We start from the raw sequence: 18,642 nt of genomic DNA, 5'->3' as shown, positions 1-18,642 counted from the left end.
TCACAAGGATTTGTGAAGTTTCCCTCTGAACAATGTGGAGGTCCCCAGCCTGTGAATGTGACATTTATGTTTTATGCAGACTTCCTTTAATTCTCTCAATCATATCTTCAGCCTCCTTTGCTAGAGTTCGGGCAAGCTCAAGGCAGCATGGCAGGTTCAGCCAGGTGTGGGAGTGCACCCCAGAGAGCCCGGCTAGAGGAGGAAGTCAGGCCCTGCTCCCGTTAAATGCAGCACCCATGCCTGGTGTGAGAAGAATGCTGTTCTTGCTTCATCAGGTCTAACATCAGCAATGGTCTGCACTGACTCAGGATTTATCTTCCCAGTTTAACTCATGAATGGCTTACATGGTTTTCTGCATTTGATGAAGCAATCATGGCTTTTAATAGAGCAAGCTACATTGTCTTGGCTTCAAATTTTAATATTTTTTGCAATACTGTTGCTTGAATCTAAGCCCTCATACAAGCACATATTACTTTTGCATTTCCAAAGTAGCCCGGAACTGATGGCAGTTTGTGGCCGTTTTGTGTCATGTTAGGTTTGATCTGGGGACACTGAGGCGCAGTTAGGCTTTGGTACAGGGTAGGGCAGCCTTGCATAGCCACAGCTGATTTTCCTGTTGTCCCCAGTCACATCTTGACCAGATACAGAAACCTCCTAGACCTCTCACTAATGTCTAGCTCTCCACTAGATTTAGAGTGGTTTGCTTTCCATCTGAGCGTATTCCTGAGTGGCCTTCAGTGTTTATCTGGTCCTTCCAACACCTTTGCTGGCTTGTGGTCGCCCATACTGTCCTAGAGAGTGAGTCGCATTCTCTGACCCTTCATGGACTGAGCGATATTGCACACCACCCCGGACCTTCTGAGTGTGATCTGGAGACTGGGAGACTTGGCTTTGGGGGATGTATTTTAGCGCGTGGTCCACTCTCTTGAACTCAAACTGCCGTGCCTCCAGCCTGCATGGCTCTCATTCCAGCTTCATTTTTCACTCTCGACCATGAGCAATTTTGTATTCATCTACACACGTGTGCCTTTGGGTTCAGTCTGAGAGTTGATTGATTTGAACAGAATTTGGGGTACCTATTTGCTGTCTTCTCCAATTCTGGCATCCTGCGTCATTTCTGGTTCCTCCCGGCATAGACAGTGGCTTCCTGCTGGCCTCTAGAGCCACTTCCAGGGCTTTCAGGGCAAAGCCACAGAATAAAGAGGGAGACTTGCCTGCGTGTGCCGTGTGCCTAATCCAATGTGGACTCTTCAGAGCAGCATGCCCTGGACCGCTCAAGAAATGTGCAGTTTCTTCATACATTCGATTCATTACAAGACTAGTTTGTAGGCGTTTATTCTTATTTAGAAACTCAACTCTTATCATAATTTAATCTTCTGCCCATACCTGAGTTCTTGGACTGATAATGCTACTGAGATATGGAATTAATAAATTGGGTTAAATATTTTCTGAGGAAGCATTCTCTTTTAATGATTGGCCACACGTAGATGGAAGAAAAACAACCCATAAGTGACATTTGGAAGCAATTTGTTAACTTCCACAGTTCTGAGACATTTTCTAGATTGTTAATTACTTCCAGTTGCTGGCGCTGACTACGGATAAGATAAAACATGCTCTAATCACTAATTTCTCAAATGTTTTGCTCTTAGGATCCTTAAATATGTTAATTGTGATAATCTCTAAGAATTTAGGCTGTACTATTAATTATGTTAGAAGTCAAATCTGGGAAATTAAAAAGATTTTTCTAATTAATTTTAAAGTGCCAGTAGCAAATCTATGTTAGTATTGCAGTTTTTATGAGAAATTAGTGCTTTTTCTTAAAATAGAAAAGGGGAGTTTTTGTTTTGTTTTGTTTTGTTTTTTTGACTGCATCTTTATCAAACTGAGTTCTTGCTAATAAGAAGAGATGATGAGATGGCTCACTGGGTGAAGGCACAGGCCCCCACGCGACGAGCCACCACGCCCAACAGGCCACCACGCCCAACAGGCCACCACGCCCAACAGGCCACCACGCCCAACAGGCCACCACGCCGACGCCCGACGAGCCGAGTTCAGAGATGGCAGGGAGAGAGCTGACTCCCAACGTGTTCTCTGACCGTGACACGGGTGCTCTGGCTTGTGCACACACACGCACAAACACACAAATACATATCACAGTTTGGTTAGTGAGTCCTTTGCAGCACCCAAGTAGACGTTCACGTGCGCCGTACACGGAGGAACATGACCATGGAAGGGGCCCAACCGCTCAGCATGACTTCATGTTTGAAACCTTCATAGTCCCGAGACGGTCGTTTCGGAACTTATGTCTGAGGAGTTTCAGCTCCGGTGTGATCTATGAGAAAGTACTTGTTTGTGTTTAATATATTATTTATAGATCAAGCTGCCATTTTTAAATGATTGTTTAATGTTTCCCATGCTTTTCTTTTAAAGACCCGTTAAGTAGGAATGTGTGCTTGCAAATTTGCATGTCTGTGATTTCTGAGAGGTGAATGAAGTCTAATTAAAGGTGATAGATCATCGGGGTGGATGTGTGACATGAGCTGTACGTGCACGGCAGAGCTGAGTGGAGCGCAGCCCCCGGTAGGAGGTACTTACGTTGTGCTAAGAGCTGCAATCAGCTCGCCTTTGAAGTATGAACAAGGAAGCAGAGCCATGCACACGGGCAGGGTTTGTTTACTCCTCAGAAACGGGAGCCAGCAGTCCTGGTTTGAGCTAATGGATCTCTTTCTTCTGTAAGTGGGCCAGCATCCTCACATGGGCCATAGCACAAACACGCTGTGCTCACGTCTCCCCATGTTAACTTTGTATTTACGTTAACTTGTAAGTTTTGTGCTTTGAAAAAAGAAAACATTCCCAGTTTGAGTGTGCACCCGGGAACAGAGCAAGTTACCTCCACTAGCCACGTCGTGTTTACTTAAAAAAATTTTCCCCCCTCTTTCTCTCTCTGCCCAAGTAATAATCACTGAAGAGTTTATTTATTTTCCCCTCAGTGATGTCAGAAGACCCAAGACTTCTGATCACTAAAGAAAACCCTACTGGGCTCCTTTTTTTCCCCCCAAATAATTCTTTAATTTCAATTATAAAACATTTCTAATCTCAGTGATTTAAAAAAAAATCCATTCATTTATTTGTTTGTTTGTTCATGTGCCATGGTACTCACATGGCGGCCAAACAGGTTTGTGGAGTGAATTCTCTCCTTCCATGTGAGTTTCAGGAGTTGAGCACCTGTCGCGAGGCTTAGCAGCCAGCGCCTTAGGCTCTGAGCCAGTTTATCTCTCTCTCCCTCTCTCTTTCCTTCCCTCCCTTCCTTTCTTTTTTAGTTCATATATATTTTAAAGATTTATTTATTAAGTATACAGTATTCTGCCAGCATGCATACCTTCAGGCCAGAAGAAGAAGGCATCAGATCTCATTATTGATGGTTATGAGCCACCCACGTGGTTACTGGGATCTTGAATTCACAGAGATCCTCCTGCCTTTGCCCCCTGAGTGCTGGGATTAAAAGCGTGGTCCAGTACCGCTGGGCTCCTTTCTTGTTGCCATGGTGCAGTAAAGTAACTTCTCATCTGTTTTTAAACCTAGGGGAGAGGGCTTAGTTCTTACCACTAAGTGCGATGTAAGGAACCAGCTAAAGGTGTTTCCACTGTTCTTTGTTCCTGAAACTTTTGTGTCTTTATATCATTCATAAGTAGTGTGGTTTGTTTGTTTGGTTGGTTTTGTTTTTTTCGAGACAGGGTTTCTCTGTGTAGATTTGGAGCCTGTCCTAGAATTCTCTCTGTAGACCAGGCTGGCCTCAAACTCACAGATATCCTCCTGCCTCTGCCTCCCAAGTGTTTGGATTAAAGGCGTGCGCCACCACCGCCCAGCCAAGTGGTGTGTTTTGTTGTATGTCTTTAACGTCTACCTTTATTATCTGTACACATTGATATCAGATGCCGTTCTTCCTTAGCTTGCTATTGTGATGTGTTTGACAACCAGCCTGCATCTCTGGAATGAATGTCATTTGACTGTGATGCATCATTCTGTTATGCCATTAGATTTGACTGCCTGGTATTTTGTGTGATCTTTGTCTGCTTGGGCATCCAGCTCGTGTTCACCTGACACTGTTAATGTTCCCCCTGCTTCTTACTTCCGCTAGAGATTTGAGTTCCTAGACAAGGTTCGTTTCTACTTGTGCTTCCTTACTTCTGTCTTTAGTCATGGCTGCTGATAATTACACAAAGATCTTTAGGTTAATGAGTATTTGGCCGCTGTTGGTTTGAAGCATGGTGGATGTACAGTTATAGCTGTGACCTTCTTTATATTCATAAATTTTCCTGTGATTTTACTTACCTAGAAAAAAGAAAGCGAATGTCTGCGGTTAAAAATTTTGGTGCTTCGAAATGAACTGGAAAGACAGAAGAAAGCCCTGGGCCGGGAGGTGGCCTTCCTGCAGAAGCAGCAAGTGGCTCTCCAGGACACGGGTGAGTAGCCTCCCTCTGTGCTCCGTGTTCCTTCTTTCCATTGGTTCAAATACACATCTTGGCAGGTGCTACCCCTGCCCAGTTCACGTACCAATCTTTATATATAGCCGTTACTAAAGACTGGTGATCCTTTGGCATGCTCTGGTGCTTCCCGCCATCCTCCACAATTCCAACCACACTAACCAGGTACCTTCACTTATGAGACCAGAGACTGGTTTTACCTAATTATACACTTTATAGAAATCATATGTACACCCTTGTGTGCTAGCTTTTTAACATGTTTGTTCGAGTCATCCTTGCCTTCCTGTAACTATAATTGACTCTTGAAGCCATTATGCAAATATATATTTATTTATTTATTTGTTTTCACTGTTGGTAGTCTCCAGTTTGAGACTATTATAATTAGCCCTTCCACGTGTGTTCTAGCGCGTGTTTCTTAATGGAGATAAAAGTGCATTTCAGTTGGCTAGAAACCAAGGAGTAAATCACGGGATTGGAGTGTGGCTACCTCCCTTCAGCTCTAGTAAATGGTGTTTAAAGCTTTTCCAAAAGAGCTTTTTATTTGCCTGACTCCATCTTTGCCCTTTTGCCACATTTGGTCTTCGCGCGGTGTGTAGGGTTTGCCCTTGAAGTTCTGGGTTCCGTTCTCGCAGTGCTATTGTACACACTTTAGATGAGTCTTTGGTAAGGTGTCAGTTGATGTCTTTTGGCTGTTCTTTATGGATGAAGGGACTGTCTTTGGCATGCTCAGCTGGAGCATGGTCCCCACCCTTAGCTCACGGCCTCATTCATTCTTCCAGTCTATGTTTGAGGCTTTGGGGCCTGGTTTAAGAAACACTGGCCTTCTGTGTGTTCTTCAGAACTCTACGGTTTTACTGTTCACATTCACAGCATCAGCTCGTCTGGAATCGGTTGTGTGCCCATGGTTAATATTAGCGTTCTGTTCCTTGGAGACCCACTGTGCACCCCGTTCACGTTGGTGTGAGTTAGGTCAGGGTCATCTGTGCAGGACCCTCCGCTCCAGCCCATTCTAATACCTTTCACTTCTGTAGATTTTCATTTTCCTGGTGTTTGTTGTTTGTTGAAGTTCTTCAATTTAGTTGTTTTCCTTCCAAATCATCTTGGTTGTTTGCATTTTCATATGAATTTCTAGACAAAACAGAAAGCCTTGCTAGGAGTTTAATGGGGCTGGATTATATTATATGGAGAATTGTGGGAAATGGAATCTCAAGGTTTTGTCTACCACCCCAAGAAACCCCATATGCCATTGTTTGTTAGATCTTCTTCACAACATACTGTAATGCTGGGTCTCTGTAACTGAAGTTAATCCTGTTCTCTGTGCCTTATAAGACTAGTGTGGTTCTGTTTGATTTTTATTTCCTATTTGCTGATGGTATTTATAATTGGCGTTTCTTTAAGGTGATACTGATTTTTATATTATGTTCAAAAGAAATTTTGACAGAAGAGATGACTCAGTGATTAAGAGCATTGACTGCTCTTTCAGAGGACCTGGGTTTGGTTCTCAGCACCCACAGAGCGATTCACAACCATCCATAATTCCGTTCCGGGGGATTCAACACCCACTTCTGACCTTCATGGTCAGGCACACATGTTATACACCGACATACATGCAGGCAAAATACCTATGCATACCAAATAATAAAATAATTTTCAATGATTCAGTTTACTTGGGCAGTGGTGACTCAAGCCTTTATTCCCAGCATTCAAGAGGCAGAGGCAGATGGATCCTACAAAGAAAGAATGACGAGTCTTTGTCACGATGCACCAGACCTGTTGGTTTTAACACCGAGGCATCAGGAAGTTAGGATCTAATGTCGATCCTATGGTAAATACAGTAAAGCGCTGGACTATAGCTGGGTACAGACAGTGACCAAGACTTGATAAACTTTGGGGTTACTCTTGCTCACCAAGGCCATACTTGGTAGGCAGACACATACAAGTCTGAGCCTGAGAGCCTGGTGAGGGGACAAGGTCAGGAATGTTTGATATTTGACCTTGATTTTGCTGCTTATTCTTCTGATAGCCCTAAAGGAATTACTTCTGCATCTTCTGTTCAGTACATTGCCACATAGAACAGAGCCATGGAGATTCACTTGTGTGGACGATTTGAACACACCAAGTTCCTGTTCTATCTGCCTGCTTTTGGTGATAAAAATCCATTGCAAGATGATAGAAAGAGAAGAAATAGAGTTTCTGTTCCTGCTGTTGGCTTGCCAAGTGATTCTAACTCCTGAGGGCCTAATTAGCCCCACCTAGAAGTTTTCTCTCCCTGCACCTCGAAGGCAGTGCTTCTCAACTTGCCCGCAGCAGCTTTCAGCTGAGCCGTGAATAGATCCCTTCAAAATTGATGTTTGTTAATGTCCATATTTATTTATTTCAGAAAGATATCAGTAGTTGGTTTCCCTGTTAGGGTGTCAAGCCAAGTAATTCTCCCAGTAACTATGTTGCTGGCAAGGTCTCTTGTCTGGCTCAGTCCATATATCTTTACAGATCCAACATTTTATCAAAGTCGGGCTGCTGGGAACCCTGTTCTTAAAGGAAAGGTGTTCAGATCTCTTACGAGTAGATGTTTTGCAAGAGTGTAGTTCTCCAGTATTTGTAGGAGGTGGCTGCTTTTTCCCAGGGTGGTTGGGATCGAACCTGAGTGCCTCACAGGTGTGCTGCCAGTAGTACTGATAATGTGATCCTCCTGTCAGCCAAGGAGTGCTAGGATTACAAATGCCTGCCTCCACATACAGCTCTTTTCATGAGTTTCATGAATCAAACTCAGGCAGGTTGGGGCTGGAGAGATGGCTCAGAGGTTAAGAGCAGTGACTGTTCCTCCAGACGTCCTGAGTTCTATTCCCAGCAACCACATGGTGGCTCACAACCATCTGTACTGAAATCTGGTGCCTTCTTCTGTCATGCAGGTGTATATGCAAGCAGAACACTTGTATTTAATAAATAAATCTTAAAAAAAAAAAAAAAAAAAAAAAAAAACAGGCAGGTCTTGAGACTTGTGAAGCAAGTGCATTTTCCCATGGCGCTATCTTGCCAGCTCCCAATGCCCGACTTAGCATCGTCTTCCTTGGGACTGTTTGTGTTGTATGCAGCTTCCAAGAGGCAATAGAAACCAGACAGCTTCTGGATGGAGAGTGAAGAAGACACATCACAGGCACAAAGCAAGCTTCAGGTCTTACTTTCAAGACTATTAAATATACTTATGGCAATTTATTCTGATGTTGTCTTAAATAGATACTTTTATAAAGAAATAAAACACCTGGCAGAATTATATTTTGGCTTACTAGTTTTTCCACTTGCTCCCCCCAAATTTCAGGAAGTGCCACTTAGTAATAACACATTGTAATGAGATAGTTTAGTGTTGAAGTAAAATAGTGATCACGAGGCATGCAAGGAGACAAGACAAGCTCGGTATGACGTGTGTGGGTGCAGTGTGAGCACGCTGGTTCAGTCACTCAGATACCATTAGTAGAAGGAGCACAGTGATGCATTGGTGTGAGGTGGAACCCAGTGATGTGTTGGTGTGAGGTGGAGTTGAATTTAAAGGAGTTCAGAGTTGACTTGGAAGTATCTCCTTTTTCCATGAATGAGACAAAGCTGAGAAAATCACAGCATGGGCAGCTTGCTTACGTATTACTGATTCCAGAATTCCACAATATCCTGGTGTTTCTCTAGCCCGTGAGGTGAGGTCACTATCCAGTTATTGGAGCTAGGGAAGAAAAGCTTGAGAATTACAGGGACTGAAAGCAAAACAGAGAACCAAGCTAGGCTTGCTAGGCAAGGCACCTCCTTGTGCTTTGTGGTTATTTTAGGCAATATTTCAAGCGAGCTCTGTAGCTTTGCTTACCCCCTTGGGCCTTCATGGGGTACGCACAGAGCGTCCAAATGTTGGGGAAAGTGAAACCATCCCTATTTAAGACTTTGCTGGGTGAGTGGTGATATTTGTAATTCCAGCACTCTGAAAGCTTGTGCTGGCTGTTTAGCCTAGACAAAGTCCAGACTTGTCTAGAGGCTTGAGTGTAGCATAGGTAATATTCTAGCTAGATGTATCATGTGGGCTCTCCAAATAGTCAAAACCCCAAAGTCAAAGCTTCCGATCTAAAACGTAAAGTGAGTGCTGCCCGCATCAGTCAGAACAGTTGTGTAGAAGTACAGAAGCCACCAGTTGCTTCCCGTCCCCGCTACAAGGAAGCAGTCCCTTAGAGGCAGGAAATTTTAATCTATGAACAGGACAGCATCCTAACTCTGGTACAGAAAATACGGCCTGGTGGGGAGAGAACTTTCGCAGTCCGAGAATATTGATTTTAGTCATCTGACATCATATGTAAAACTCAAATGATAGTTTATTGGTTTTAACTCTAACTTTGACAGGAGCTGGCCAGTGGCCAGTCTGAGACCAAATTCTCTGGACGAAGGAAAGCCTGAAGAAGCTGTGTTTTGTTTTCTTGATGGAAGCAATGTTCATATTCTTTGGCTGTCAAATTTATAGGCACCAACAGTGACATTTGGTTGTTAAAAGTATAGCGCTTGCCTGTGTTCCATTGCACAGAGACTCCATCTCCGCAGGGTGGAACATTGGTTTACGCCTAGATGGGGAGACGGTTCTGAAGGTGGTTTGGGGAATGGCAAATGAATCATTTTTTTCATTCTCTCCCAAACACCCATTGATAGAAGTGATAGAGACATAAGGGATAAGTCCATAGCCATGATGAGAACAACACAGTCCTCAAAGATCCAGCATAGAGAAGTCTATTTGGATAAATAAAGTAGAGGAAAAGTGATACCCAGACAGAGGTGGGAAGGCTGCTTTCTAGCTTCCTGGCAGAGAGCCCTCTGGGATTTTAAACTTGCAGTTCCCAGGTATAATCAGCAGGAGCTAGGAAGGGCAGTAGAAGGGAGGGGGGCCTGTGGAAGGAACGTTTGATAACAATTTATTTTCACTGCTTTCCATATATAATGAATTCTTGACCTTGTTTGGTTCAATGGAATAAGCATTTGAATACTGGACAGGTAGAGTGGAGGTGAAGTGACTGTGGACTCAGAGGAAGCAGGACAGCACCAAAGTAACACAGGAAAGACGGCTGTACTCAGGGCGGGGCCACCCTGTGCCAGCCTAGAACAGAAGAGAGGAGTTTGATGTCTAAGCCAACAAAAAAGGAGATAATGCTCAAAGTCACTGCTTTCCTTACATCATCAGAGCACTACAGTCGCAGGCAGCTGAAATCCAGGTGTGTTCAGAGACATGAGCAGGACACTGGAGACATCGGGGGCTCTGTAGAAGAGAGTTAGAGAACTCAGCTGAAGCTTTTATCCATTGTTCATGGCTGGGTGTGGGCTTGTGTGATAGTCACAGGAAGACTGAGGACGTGGCTGGAAAATGAAGACTGTTCTCGTAGTAACAGCATAATCCCTTTGTATGAACAGCAGCTGTGCGCCCTTAGGAGAAGAGCCAAAAACCCTGCAGTTCCAGGGACAGATAAAACCCTCGTGTTCCCGAAAGACAAACGAGTGGGCATAATTGAAGTTAGAAAGTGAAACACATCTTTGAGTTACTGATTGAACACAGGGAGAAAATGGGTCAAAATAAACGACCTTACCATTCCTGTTGTGGAACTCTGTTCTCTGGGCATGTTCTGTGGAGTCAGAACAGCTGGGACTTTCCAGAGAGCCAGTGTCCTTGTCACAGGAGGCCCCGCCCCTTCCTAAGGATGTAACCCTTTAATGGTTGTTGGAGGAGCGAGACATTTTCTTGAGTGGTGTGTCTGCACAGAAGTTGCCTGTGCTTCTGTAAGTCACCCCAAACTAGACTTCTGTAAAATCCTTTGTTTGGTCTGTCTTTGTTGTCCTGTCTGGGGTAAGGAGATGTTTATTCCCATCTCTCCAGGAATCATTAACCCAGCAGAACTATTTCTCTTGAATACAAGCACACTGGCTTTGTGTTTTTTGTCATATCAACCAAAAAATCTAAATATATTATCTGGTACTAAGAAAGACACAAATATAAGATTATTAAAATCACAGAGTAGTTTTCTCAGCAAAGTAAAAATAAATTAGAAATTGCTGTCAGAAAGATCGGGAAAATTCTAAAAATTTAGGAATTATGCAATGCATGTATTACAAGCCACGGGTCAAAAAGAAGAAATGCTGAGGCAAATCAAGGAGCGTTTTGAACTGAGTGAAGATAAAACATGAATGTTAAAGGAATACGTAAAATAACAAAAAAGCTTAGAGGAAAATCTGACACCTCTATTTAAAAAGAAAAGGAAAGGCCTCAAATCAGTAACCTAAGCAGGCAGAAGGAAGACAAGCTGAGCCCATTTTAGACCGAGGGAAGGCACTGGTAAAGGACAAATCCACAAGCAGAAAGTGAGCACCGCGTGTCAGCGAAACTACAAGTCAGTTATTTGGAGAGGTTGTTAGAATATTTAAACTGGGGCTGGGAATAGTGATGCACACCTTTAATCCTAGCACATAGGAGGCAGAGGCAGGAGGATCTCTGTGAGTTCAACACAACACAGTGAGACCCTGTCTCAGTTAATTAGTTGATTATCTTATCAGCTAGTAGCCAGAACAACAAAGTACAAAGAGCGAAGGCACAGGTAACCAGCATCAGGAGCCAGGCGTCACTACAGGTCCTATGCAGTAGAGCAGCGATGGGACAGCAACGGCACCGCAGCAAGGGTGCAGAGTCCTCTGTCTGAATCTAGGGCCACTGATCATTAACATGTGGGTGGTGAGTGTGAACCTAATGTCGTTTCTCTGTCTGAATCTAGGGCCACTGGTCATTAACATGTGGGTGGTGAGTGTGAACCTAATGTCGTCTAAAATCATTCAGATGAAAGTTTCAGGAAGGATATTTAGCTTCTGAAGATGAGTGGGGTTCCTTAAGTTTGGGGTCTTACTTAGTCTTCCATTTATCGTCTTTGTAGTTGAAAGAGAAGAAAAAGGAGCTTACAGAACCCTTGGGTATAAATTGCTTAGGGCCAGGGGTTTGGTTTTGTGATCCAGCATTTGTCTAGCATGACTGGAGTCCTTGGTTAAATTAACAAACAAAAACTTCTTAAGTGTGGATTTTGTGCTAAGGTCCAAGTCGGCCTGTTCTCTGATCTTCCCTAGGTGGGCAGGCGTGCAGAAGACTCCAGTCGCTCTTCTTGCCGCATCACAGTTGATGAAGCAAAGTCCTTTGACAAATGCACAGCTTTAGTGTGTCAGGATTTTACAGTGTCTCTCTGCCAGAGGACCTCTGGAGATGTAATCAGGCCTGGGCTGTCAAGAATACCAGCGCTCATTTTCTCAGAGTGGAGGATGGGAAAGGATTTTATTATCACAAAACTGAGCTTCAGACACTCCATATAGTCACAGAATTCAGGCATATGAACCCACACCAGTCATTAACGTACTAAAGCAAGTACCGAGAGGAAATGAAATGTTTTGTAATAGGATTCAAGTATGAACCTGTGAGATAAAAATGTATAATCGTGAGTTTTTATACAGCCATAACCTCAGGCTGTCACCATGTAAAAACGCTTGTGACATAATGCACATTTCCTGTGCCCTGTGATTTTCACTAAAATATATACAAGCAAGATGAAGGTTCATAAAACTGCTTATATGAACTGTAGTGTAGCAGTCAAAATACAGGTAACTTTCCTGTCCTGCGTTTTATATTCTCAAGAATGTTATGTCGAGTTTGTGGTTGAAAATGAGTTACCCCGTCTTTCAGGAGTGAAGTCTGAAGTTTGAAAGTCTCATAAAGGTTTCTTGGTCAATGTCCAGAACCCCATGGGCAGAGTCTGAGTCCTGCTGCTTGGCTTCTGCTAGAGACTGGACCACTGTCGACTGAGCCCATAGCAGTTTGTCTGGTTAACCCATCTCAAAACCCTCTGCACCGATGTCCCCTTGCCGGTTAACTCGCTACCCCTTCACAGCCAGGACAGAGGTCGAGCTCTGTGCCTGCGCATGTGGCTGAGCTCTGTGTGGGCAGATGTGACTGAGCTGAGCTCTGCGTGTGCGGATGTGGCTGAGCATCACGTCCGCAGTGTTACATTTGCCATTGTTGTCTCTGTCCTTCGCCCCTGTAGGAAGCGCGTTTTCGACTGAGCATGGCAAGCTCCAGCATCAGAAGGAATCCCTGGGCGAGCTGAGGAAGGAATGCACCGCAAAAAGGTAAACGCAGCCGAGCACGGCTCCTCTGAGTGTTACGGTACAGGGACATTACGCATAGCTGCGTCTTAAAAGGCTGCTACTGACTTACATCCTGTGTGTCTGTGTGTCTCAGCACCCCGTTCAGTAACTCCACAGATATCTATCTGTGAGTACTGACTGTACACTAGCACCTAAACCACGAACACGGTTTCTCCACACCCAGGCCACAGCACTGCCACCATGGCATCTCTCGCCTTCCATGCCCTTTCAGCTGGCTGGCTTGCTGTCTTCAGTGATTTCTTCAGACTTCTGCTTCTTGGTATTACATTTGATTACCTCAACAATACCTAGAATGTTTCTCTAATCACTGCCTCTCCAACTTTCCAGCCTCCCCCACTACGTTCCCCCCCATGCTGCTATTATTAGGGCTTTTCTCTTAAAATATCATTTTTGTTCTGTATTTTCCTCTTCCCAATGTGGTGATTCTTTGCTGAATTTTCAAATCCCCTTCGACAAACCGGCATTGTACCACTGTAGTTGGTTTTATTTTCCCCTCACACTAGCTGCCCCCCACCCATAGCTCAGGGTCACCCCTGGGCTTTCCCAACCCCTCTCTCACTCCTGTGGCAGGTTCTGTCGTGTCCTTTGAGGAACTTTAGCAGTGTAGGATTCAAGAATTTTAGACCTACAACAAAAGAGAGAATATCTGTTCTATTCCCGAGTGCACAGACAGGAAAGCTGGGCTCTGAGAAGCGCTCTGTCCAGCTCGCTGGCAGAGCCATCAAGTATTCAGGGCTCTTCAGACAGGAGACTTCACGATACTTTTGACCCCAGGTTTTCCCATCAGGCAGAATTGTGTGTCTTACGGTTAAATTCAGTTCTTGCGCTGCCTGGATACCCCCTGACAGTTCCTCCAGACTAACACTTGTGAGGTGATAACCTTCACAAACTCCAGATGGTGGCCCGTGTTTGCCACCAGCCAGCTATAAATAGCGATTCCCACAAACTCCTCCTTCAGTTCAGTTTATTGGCAATTTACTCCAGGGCCTCACAGACTCAGGGAAACCCTGTTTACCAGTTTATCTTAAGGGTTGCCAAGGATACAAGTCAACAGGCAGGTGGAGGAAGCCAGGTGGGGGAGGCTCCGTCTTCTCGCTGGGCTTGCGGTCCTCCAGGTCCATCACTACCTGAAACGCACCGACCGTGTCCTTCAGGAATGATGCAGGGATTGCTCTCCAGCCCATCCAGCACCTTCATGGGAGGAGGGAGGGTGCAGCTGAGAACTAACCCTCTACTGCCTGGGCTTTGTAGTGGACCAGCTGTGTACTTGGGATGTCTACCCTATCTCACTCATTACCCTAATGAGATTATCATCATTCAGAAACTTCCAGACTAGTTAGGTGCTCTTGACTAGAAATTGGAGCAAAGTCCACACACCAGCCAGTATACAGAGGCCCTTGGCAGCATCCCGGCCTCCCCTCTGCTCTCACCTGCAGTTTCTGTTCAATGCCTTTTGTTTCTGAGTTTTAAGACAGGCAGGAAACATCGTCCGTGGATGTTTTGTGTTGACCACATTTGCGAAGTCTGATGCCTTGGGGTTTTGCTCAGCTGTTAGTTTATTTTGTTATTTTTCTTATATCCCAGCAGGGTGTTTCTTGAGACAGCTATGACGTGCTGCCGTGAAAGGAACTTTCCTTTCTTTTTGAAGGAAATGCCATGTAGATCAAATCCTGAAATCAAATCAGCTTCACTAGGTTACTGGTCATTAAAAGTTTACTCCGAATCTTGCTTCCTTATTAGGAGTGAGTGTAGTGATAGCCCACTGTGGTCGGTGGAATAATTAAACACATTTGCAGTGCTCCTGGTGTGCAGTGGTGGGCGCTCAGGGCATGGGCGTTCAGTTGTCCTTTACAGCTCTTGACACAGTGCTGGGCACACACAGTAGCCCACCGCAGAAAGTTAACATAGTTGGCAGTGTTGGAAATGGGTCGGGACTCGGGGTGTCTGTCATTCTTGCCTCCACTGCTGAAATCCTCTGGCCAACAACAGACCATTTAATCCTCTCCGTGTTAACTAGGTAGAAATAAGCGAATATACTTTTCCTTTTTCCCCACTAGAGAACTCTTTCTGAAGACTAACGCTCAGCTGACGATCCGGTGCAGGCAGCTACTCTCTGAGCTCTCCTACATTTACCCCATTGATCTGGTAAGTTCCAAATTCCTGACAAGCTATTGTTCCATGTGCTCTCTCATGGTTTAGGAGAACATTAAGACTCAACGGCCAGCCAGTCTACCCACTTGTCGATCCCCAGGTCCTATTGACAGACGGCCATCTTGAGGAACACCTCCCAGAGCTGACCTTTGGACTCTCTCCCTCTCTCACACACAGCTGGCCTCAGATTCCATAGTTTGATTGTTTTATATATCAGCTTATCACATTGACAGATAGGATTTGTCATCCTTCAGCACCTTTTCATTTAGCTAGTTATCCACCGTTTCGACACAAGCCTTCTGATGTGTGTGCTCCGCTCTGAAACATGGTTGCCAAGTGGCCCATATGCACTGGTGGTGTTCGTTACGGTATCGCGGAGGTAACTGTGATTTTCAAAAGTCAATATAAAAGATGATAGTGAAATAAGACTAATTAAGGTTATTATTTAGAAAACCAAGTCTGCTAAATTTGACAGTGTCGTTGTTAATGGTAATCTATTTTATAGACTAGGTTTCAGAGGAAAAAAAACAATAGAATTTGAAATCTTGTTATTATTTATGCAGTAGATATGAGTTAGTGAGAATGTTTCTTTTTCTTATTTTTTAAAATGGCCATCATGTAATTCAGGCTTCTTCAAGCATGCTATACATCCAGGAATGACCTTTGAGTCTTCCTGCTTTTTTGTCCCAAGCGTTGGGATTACAGACACGCTCCGCCATGCCTGGCAGGAAGACATTTTACGGTTCCTTTCACGTGCCGTTTTCTTTGGAGGACGCACATGTGCTGTTACTATGAACATGCCAAGCATAACAAAATGCAGGAAAGTGGTGTGACAGTTGCCGTGTGTCCTGCTCAGTCCAAGCGGTTCCCACGCTGCTCTGCATGTCAGACGGTGACACCGGCCCTGCTGAACTCTAGATTTGACTTAGTGGCTTCTTTGCTTTTTAGAACAATGAATTAATTTCATTCTTTGATTAAATTCACAGAATGAGCATAAGGATTATTTTGTATGTGGTGTCAAGTTGCCTAATTCTGAGGACTTCCAAGGTATTTTATTTCTTTTTTACTTCTGAAGATTTGGTGTATGTGATGTGTGTTGGAATAGAGTTATTTTGATAATGGATACTTTGTCCAAGGGGGAATTTAGAGTTTATGTCCCTTCCCAGTTAGAAGTCCATAGAATCTGGTTCCCGGTAGGAAATGTAACAAAATATTTAGCCTAATCCTGGAACAAATAATTATTGAGTCTTGTTTTGAAATTTAAAAAAACAACAACAACAACTACAAAAACCTCAATGGTCTTCAGATATCGGGCTAGTAATTTCCTGGTCGTAGTTGGCCTTTATAAGAGTCTGTGTATAGCTAGGGGCAGAGTCAGAGCAGGCACCATTCTGTTGTTTGTAATCATGCCGTTTCCATTCTGAAAACTATTTGAAATCGTATTCTGTGGTATTTCTGTTAACATAGCTTTAATTTGTTGAATTCTCACTTCTCATTTTTACATTAGCGGGATTACAGAATTCAAATTCAAAATAGTTCCTGTGTTTTAAAATCTTTTCTGTTTTCTTGTTTCTGTACAAATACACCAAAGAAAATATAGCACACATATATACATATACAGACACACATATGTATATGTGTATAAATACATACATACATGCACACTGTGTGAGTGTGCAAACGCATGTTTTCACAGCATTGAACCAGCTCCCCAACCCACAAGACAGTTGTCGTTGTTAGCAAACTGATACTTTCCCCCTAGCCTACACGCTGCTTGCAGTTCTCCCAGTAAGCTTTGCAGAGTGCTCCCAAGGCCAGCCGGACATCCCGGAACTGAGGGAGAGGGTGTTAGTGCTCATCAGGGGTTTTTCCACTCCCTTTAAAGAACATTGCTGTCGTGGTCATAGACTCCAGTGGAGTTTAGTGAGTTTCCCGTCCACCCACAGAACACATGGATAGCTAGGACCTGATGTCAGGATGGTGATACCCAGGAGGTGGGAAGTCTCCGTCCCAGTTCTGGCTCCCTTCTGTAAGCCATGTCATGTTGGAGTTAGTGTCCAGTCAGTCAGTCTTGTGTAAGTGCTGTGAGAACTGGGGCACACCCAGGTTTATAAAAACTCTCCCTCTTAGTTTATCTTTAATGCTTGTGAAAGCAAAGGAAGCCTGAGGATGGTGTTAGCAACATTGCCAGGTAGGTCCCCTAGGCACACGGACCCTTGAGCATCCGGGTAGGTCACCCCCCTCCTCAGGTACACTGACCCTCTCCTACACAGTGCATTGGTGTTCGTCCTGGGCAAAGTTGTGACGTCCTAAAGCTCATGGTGCATTGTTTTCCACACTCACTGAAAAGATATTTGCTGGGAGCTAGAGGGATGGCTTAGCAGCTAACAGCACTGGCTGCTCTTCCAGAAGATTCGGGTTCCATTCCCAACATGACAGCTAACAGCCATCTGCCTTACCCCAGTTCACGGTGACCCAACAGCCCCACAGCATCAGGCATGAACATAGTGCGCAGATACATGCAGGCAGGGCACCCATACGCATAAATAAAATAACAAAAATACATTTACTGAGTACCTATATGTCAGACACTGTGCTGAGTCCCGAGGGTGTAATTATTGGAATGAATACATTAATACACGTTAATTAGTAAGGACAGCAAGCATGTTCTGTTCTTCCATAGAACCCACAGCCTGCTGAAGGAAACAGCCAGTCAATAGGATGTAATTAATAACCAGACAGTGTGTGTCAGACAGGCAAGGAGACCACTCTAAGGAGCAACACTTATTACACAGTATGAAAGGAAAAAACTTACTAGGCTCTAGCTGGAGAGTGCTTAAGTTCAAAGACCAGAGGTCATGCTGGAAGGGACTTGGCATTGAAAACCTCGGCACTGGCGTATGGAAAGAAGACTGCTGTTTTAGGAAACCATTCCTCAGGACAGTTGAACGAGATGATACTCGGAAGCGCTTTGCATGTAGGAAGTCCTCAGTAAACGATAATTGGAAATTCTTGCAAATGGGAGAGGAAGGAAGGAGAGCGAAGATCAGGTCTTTATTGGTGCCAGGGGAAGAGGCTTAGAGAGGGGGAGAGGCCCGCAGGGCCTTGAGGGTGCTGGGGGCAGTTTGTTTCATTCCCAGTAAGGGCTTCTGAGGGACTGTGGCCTGCACGGGGCTGAGTAGGGAATTCCCTGATGGGAGCTCAGCAAGGGACTCGGTTCTCTTTTGATTTTCTTTGAAGTGCCGTGTTCCTCATGGCTTCCACAGCTATCTACACTTAGAATGCTCAGCAAAGCCAAGTACACTCTCCAGTCCTTTAAAAGTGCGCAGTAGCCCCTAGTGAAGTCACTGAGAGTGAAGTACACTCTCCAGTCCTTTAGAAGTGCGCAGTAGCCCCTAGTGAAGTCACTGAGAGTGAAAAAGGAGATAAGATGAAACAAACATTTAATTTTAGCCCAAGGTCCTCTCCAGTCCACCCCGTGTCCCCCGAGGGACGTACGGTAATAATATGTTTGCATTCTACAGGACACTTCTGTGGTATAACGACATAGATGCCCCCTCGTTGTCTACTATTGCAGGTGTCAAAGGAATGTGGAGGGGATTAAATCATTGATCTGGCCTACAGGAGATTGCAGGCCTGTTATGGGCATCAGATATGTAATCAGGTTAGGCAAGAAGTGGTTATTGAACGCATAGTCTATGTTAGAGACTCAAAGTGGGGGATCAGGTAACCACTTTAGAGAACCAGAGAATGCGTGAGCTGTCTTCAGAAACAACTCATTGTCCCTGTTGAAAAGAGGGTA

At 44.4% G+C, this 18,642-nt stretch overlaps 1 protein-coding gene and 1 long non-coding RNA gene across 3 annotated transcripts in view; one reads left to right on the top strand and one right to left on the bottom strand.

Moving 5' to 3' along the window:
- Positions 1 to 18,642, top strand: part of Uvrag (UV radiation resistance associated) — a 208,816-nt gene that overhangs the window by 103,932 nt on the left and 86,242 nt on the right. For both annotated transcript variants that reach the window (XM_050154442.1, XM_050154443.1), the window contains exons 8-11: positions 4,337 to 4,463; positions 12,566 to 12,650; positions 14,747 to 14,834; positions 15,827 to 15,887. In XM_050154442.1, the coding sequence (XP_050010399.1) occupies positions 4,337 to 4,463; positions 12,566 to 12,650; positions 14,747 to 14,834; positions 15,827 to 15,887 (361 nt within the window). The remainder of the gene's footprint in view (positions 1 to 4,336; positions 4,464 to 12,565; positions 12,651 to 14,746; positions 14,835 to 15,826; positions 15,888 to 18,642) is intronic.
- LOC126508930 (uncharacterized) lies at positions 8,658 to 10,145 on the bottom strand. The gene is made up of 3 exons (XR_007594009.1): positions 10,082 to 10,145; positions 9,674 to 9,756; positions 8,658 to 9,070 (listed from the first exon to the last, which is right to left on the bottom strand). It is a non-coding gene; the product is annotated as an uncharacterized lncRNA (long non-coding RNA).

This window comes from Alexandromys fortis, unplaced genomic scaffold (assembly GCF_014885135.2).
Source record: "Alexandromys fortis isolate MF-2015 unplaced genomic scaffold, M_Fortis_MF-2015_v1.1 scaffold_77, whole genome shotgun sequence".
NCBI classification, from domain to species: domain Eukaryota; kingdom Metazoa; phylum Chordata; class Mammalia; order Rodentia; family Cricetidae; genus Alexandromys; species Alexandromys fortis.
This window is presented reverse-complemented; position numbering and strand designations above follow the sequence as displayed.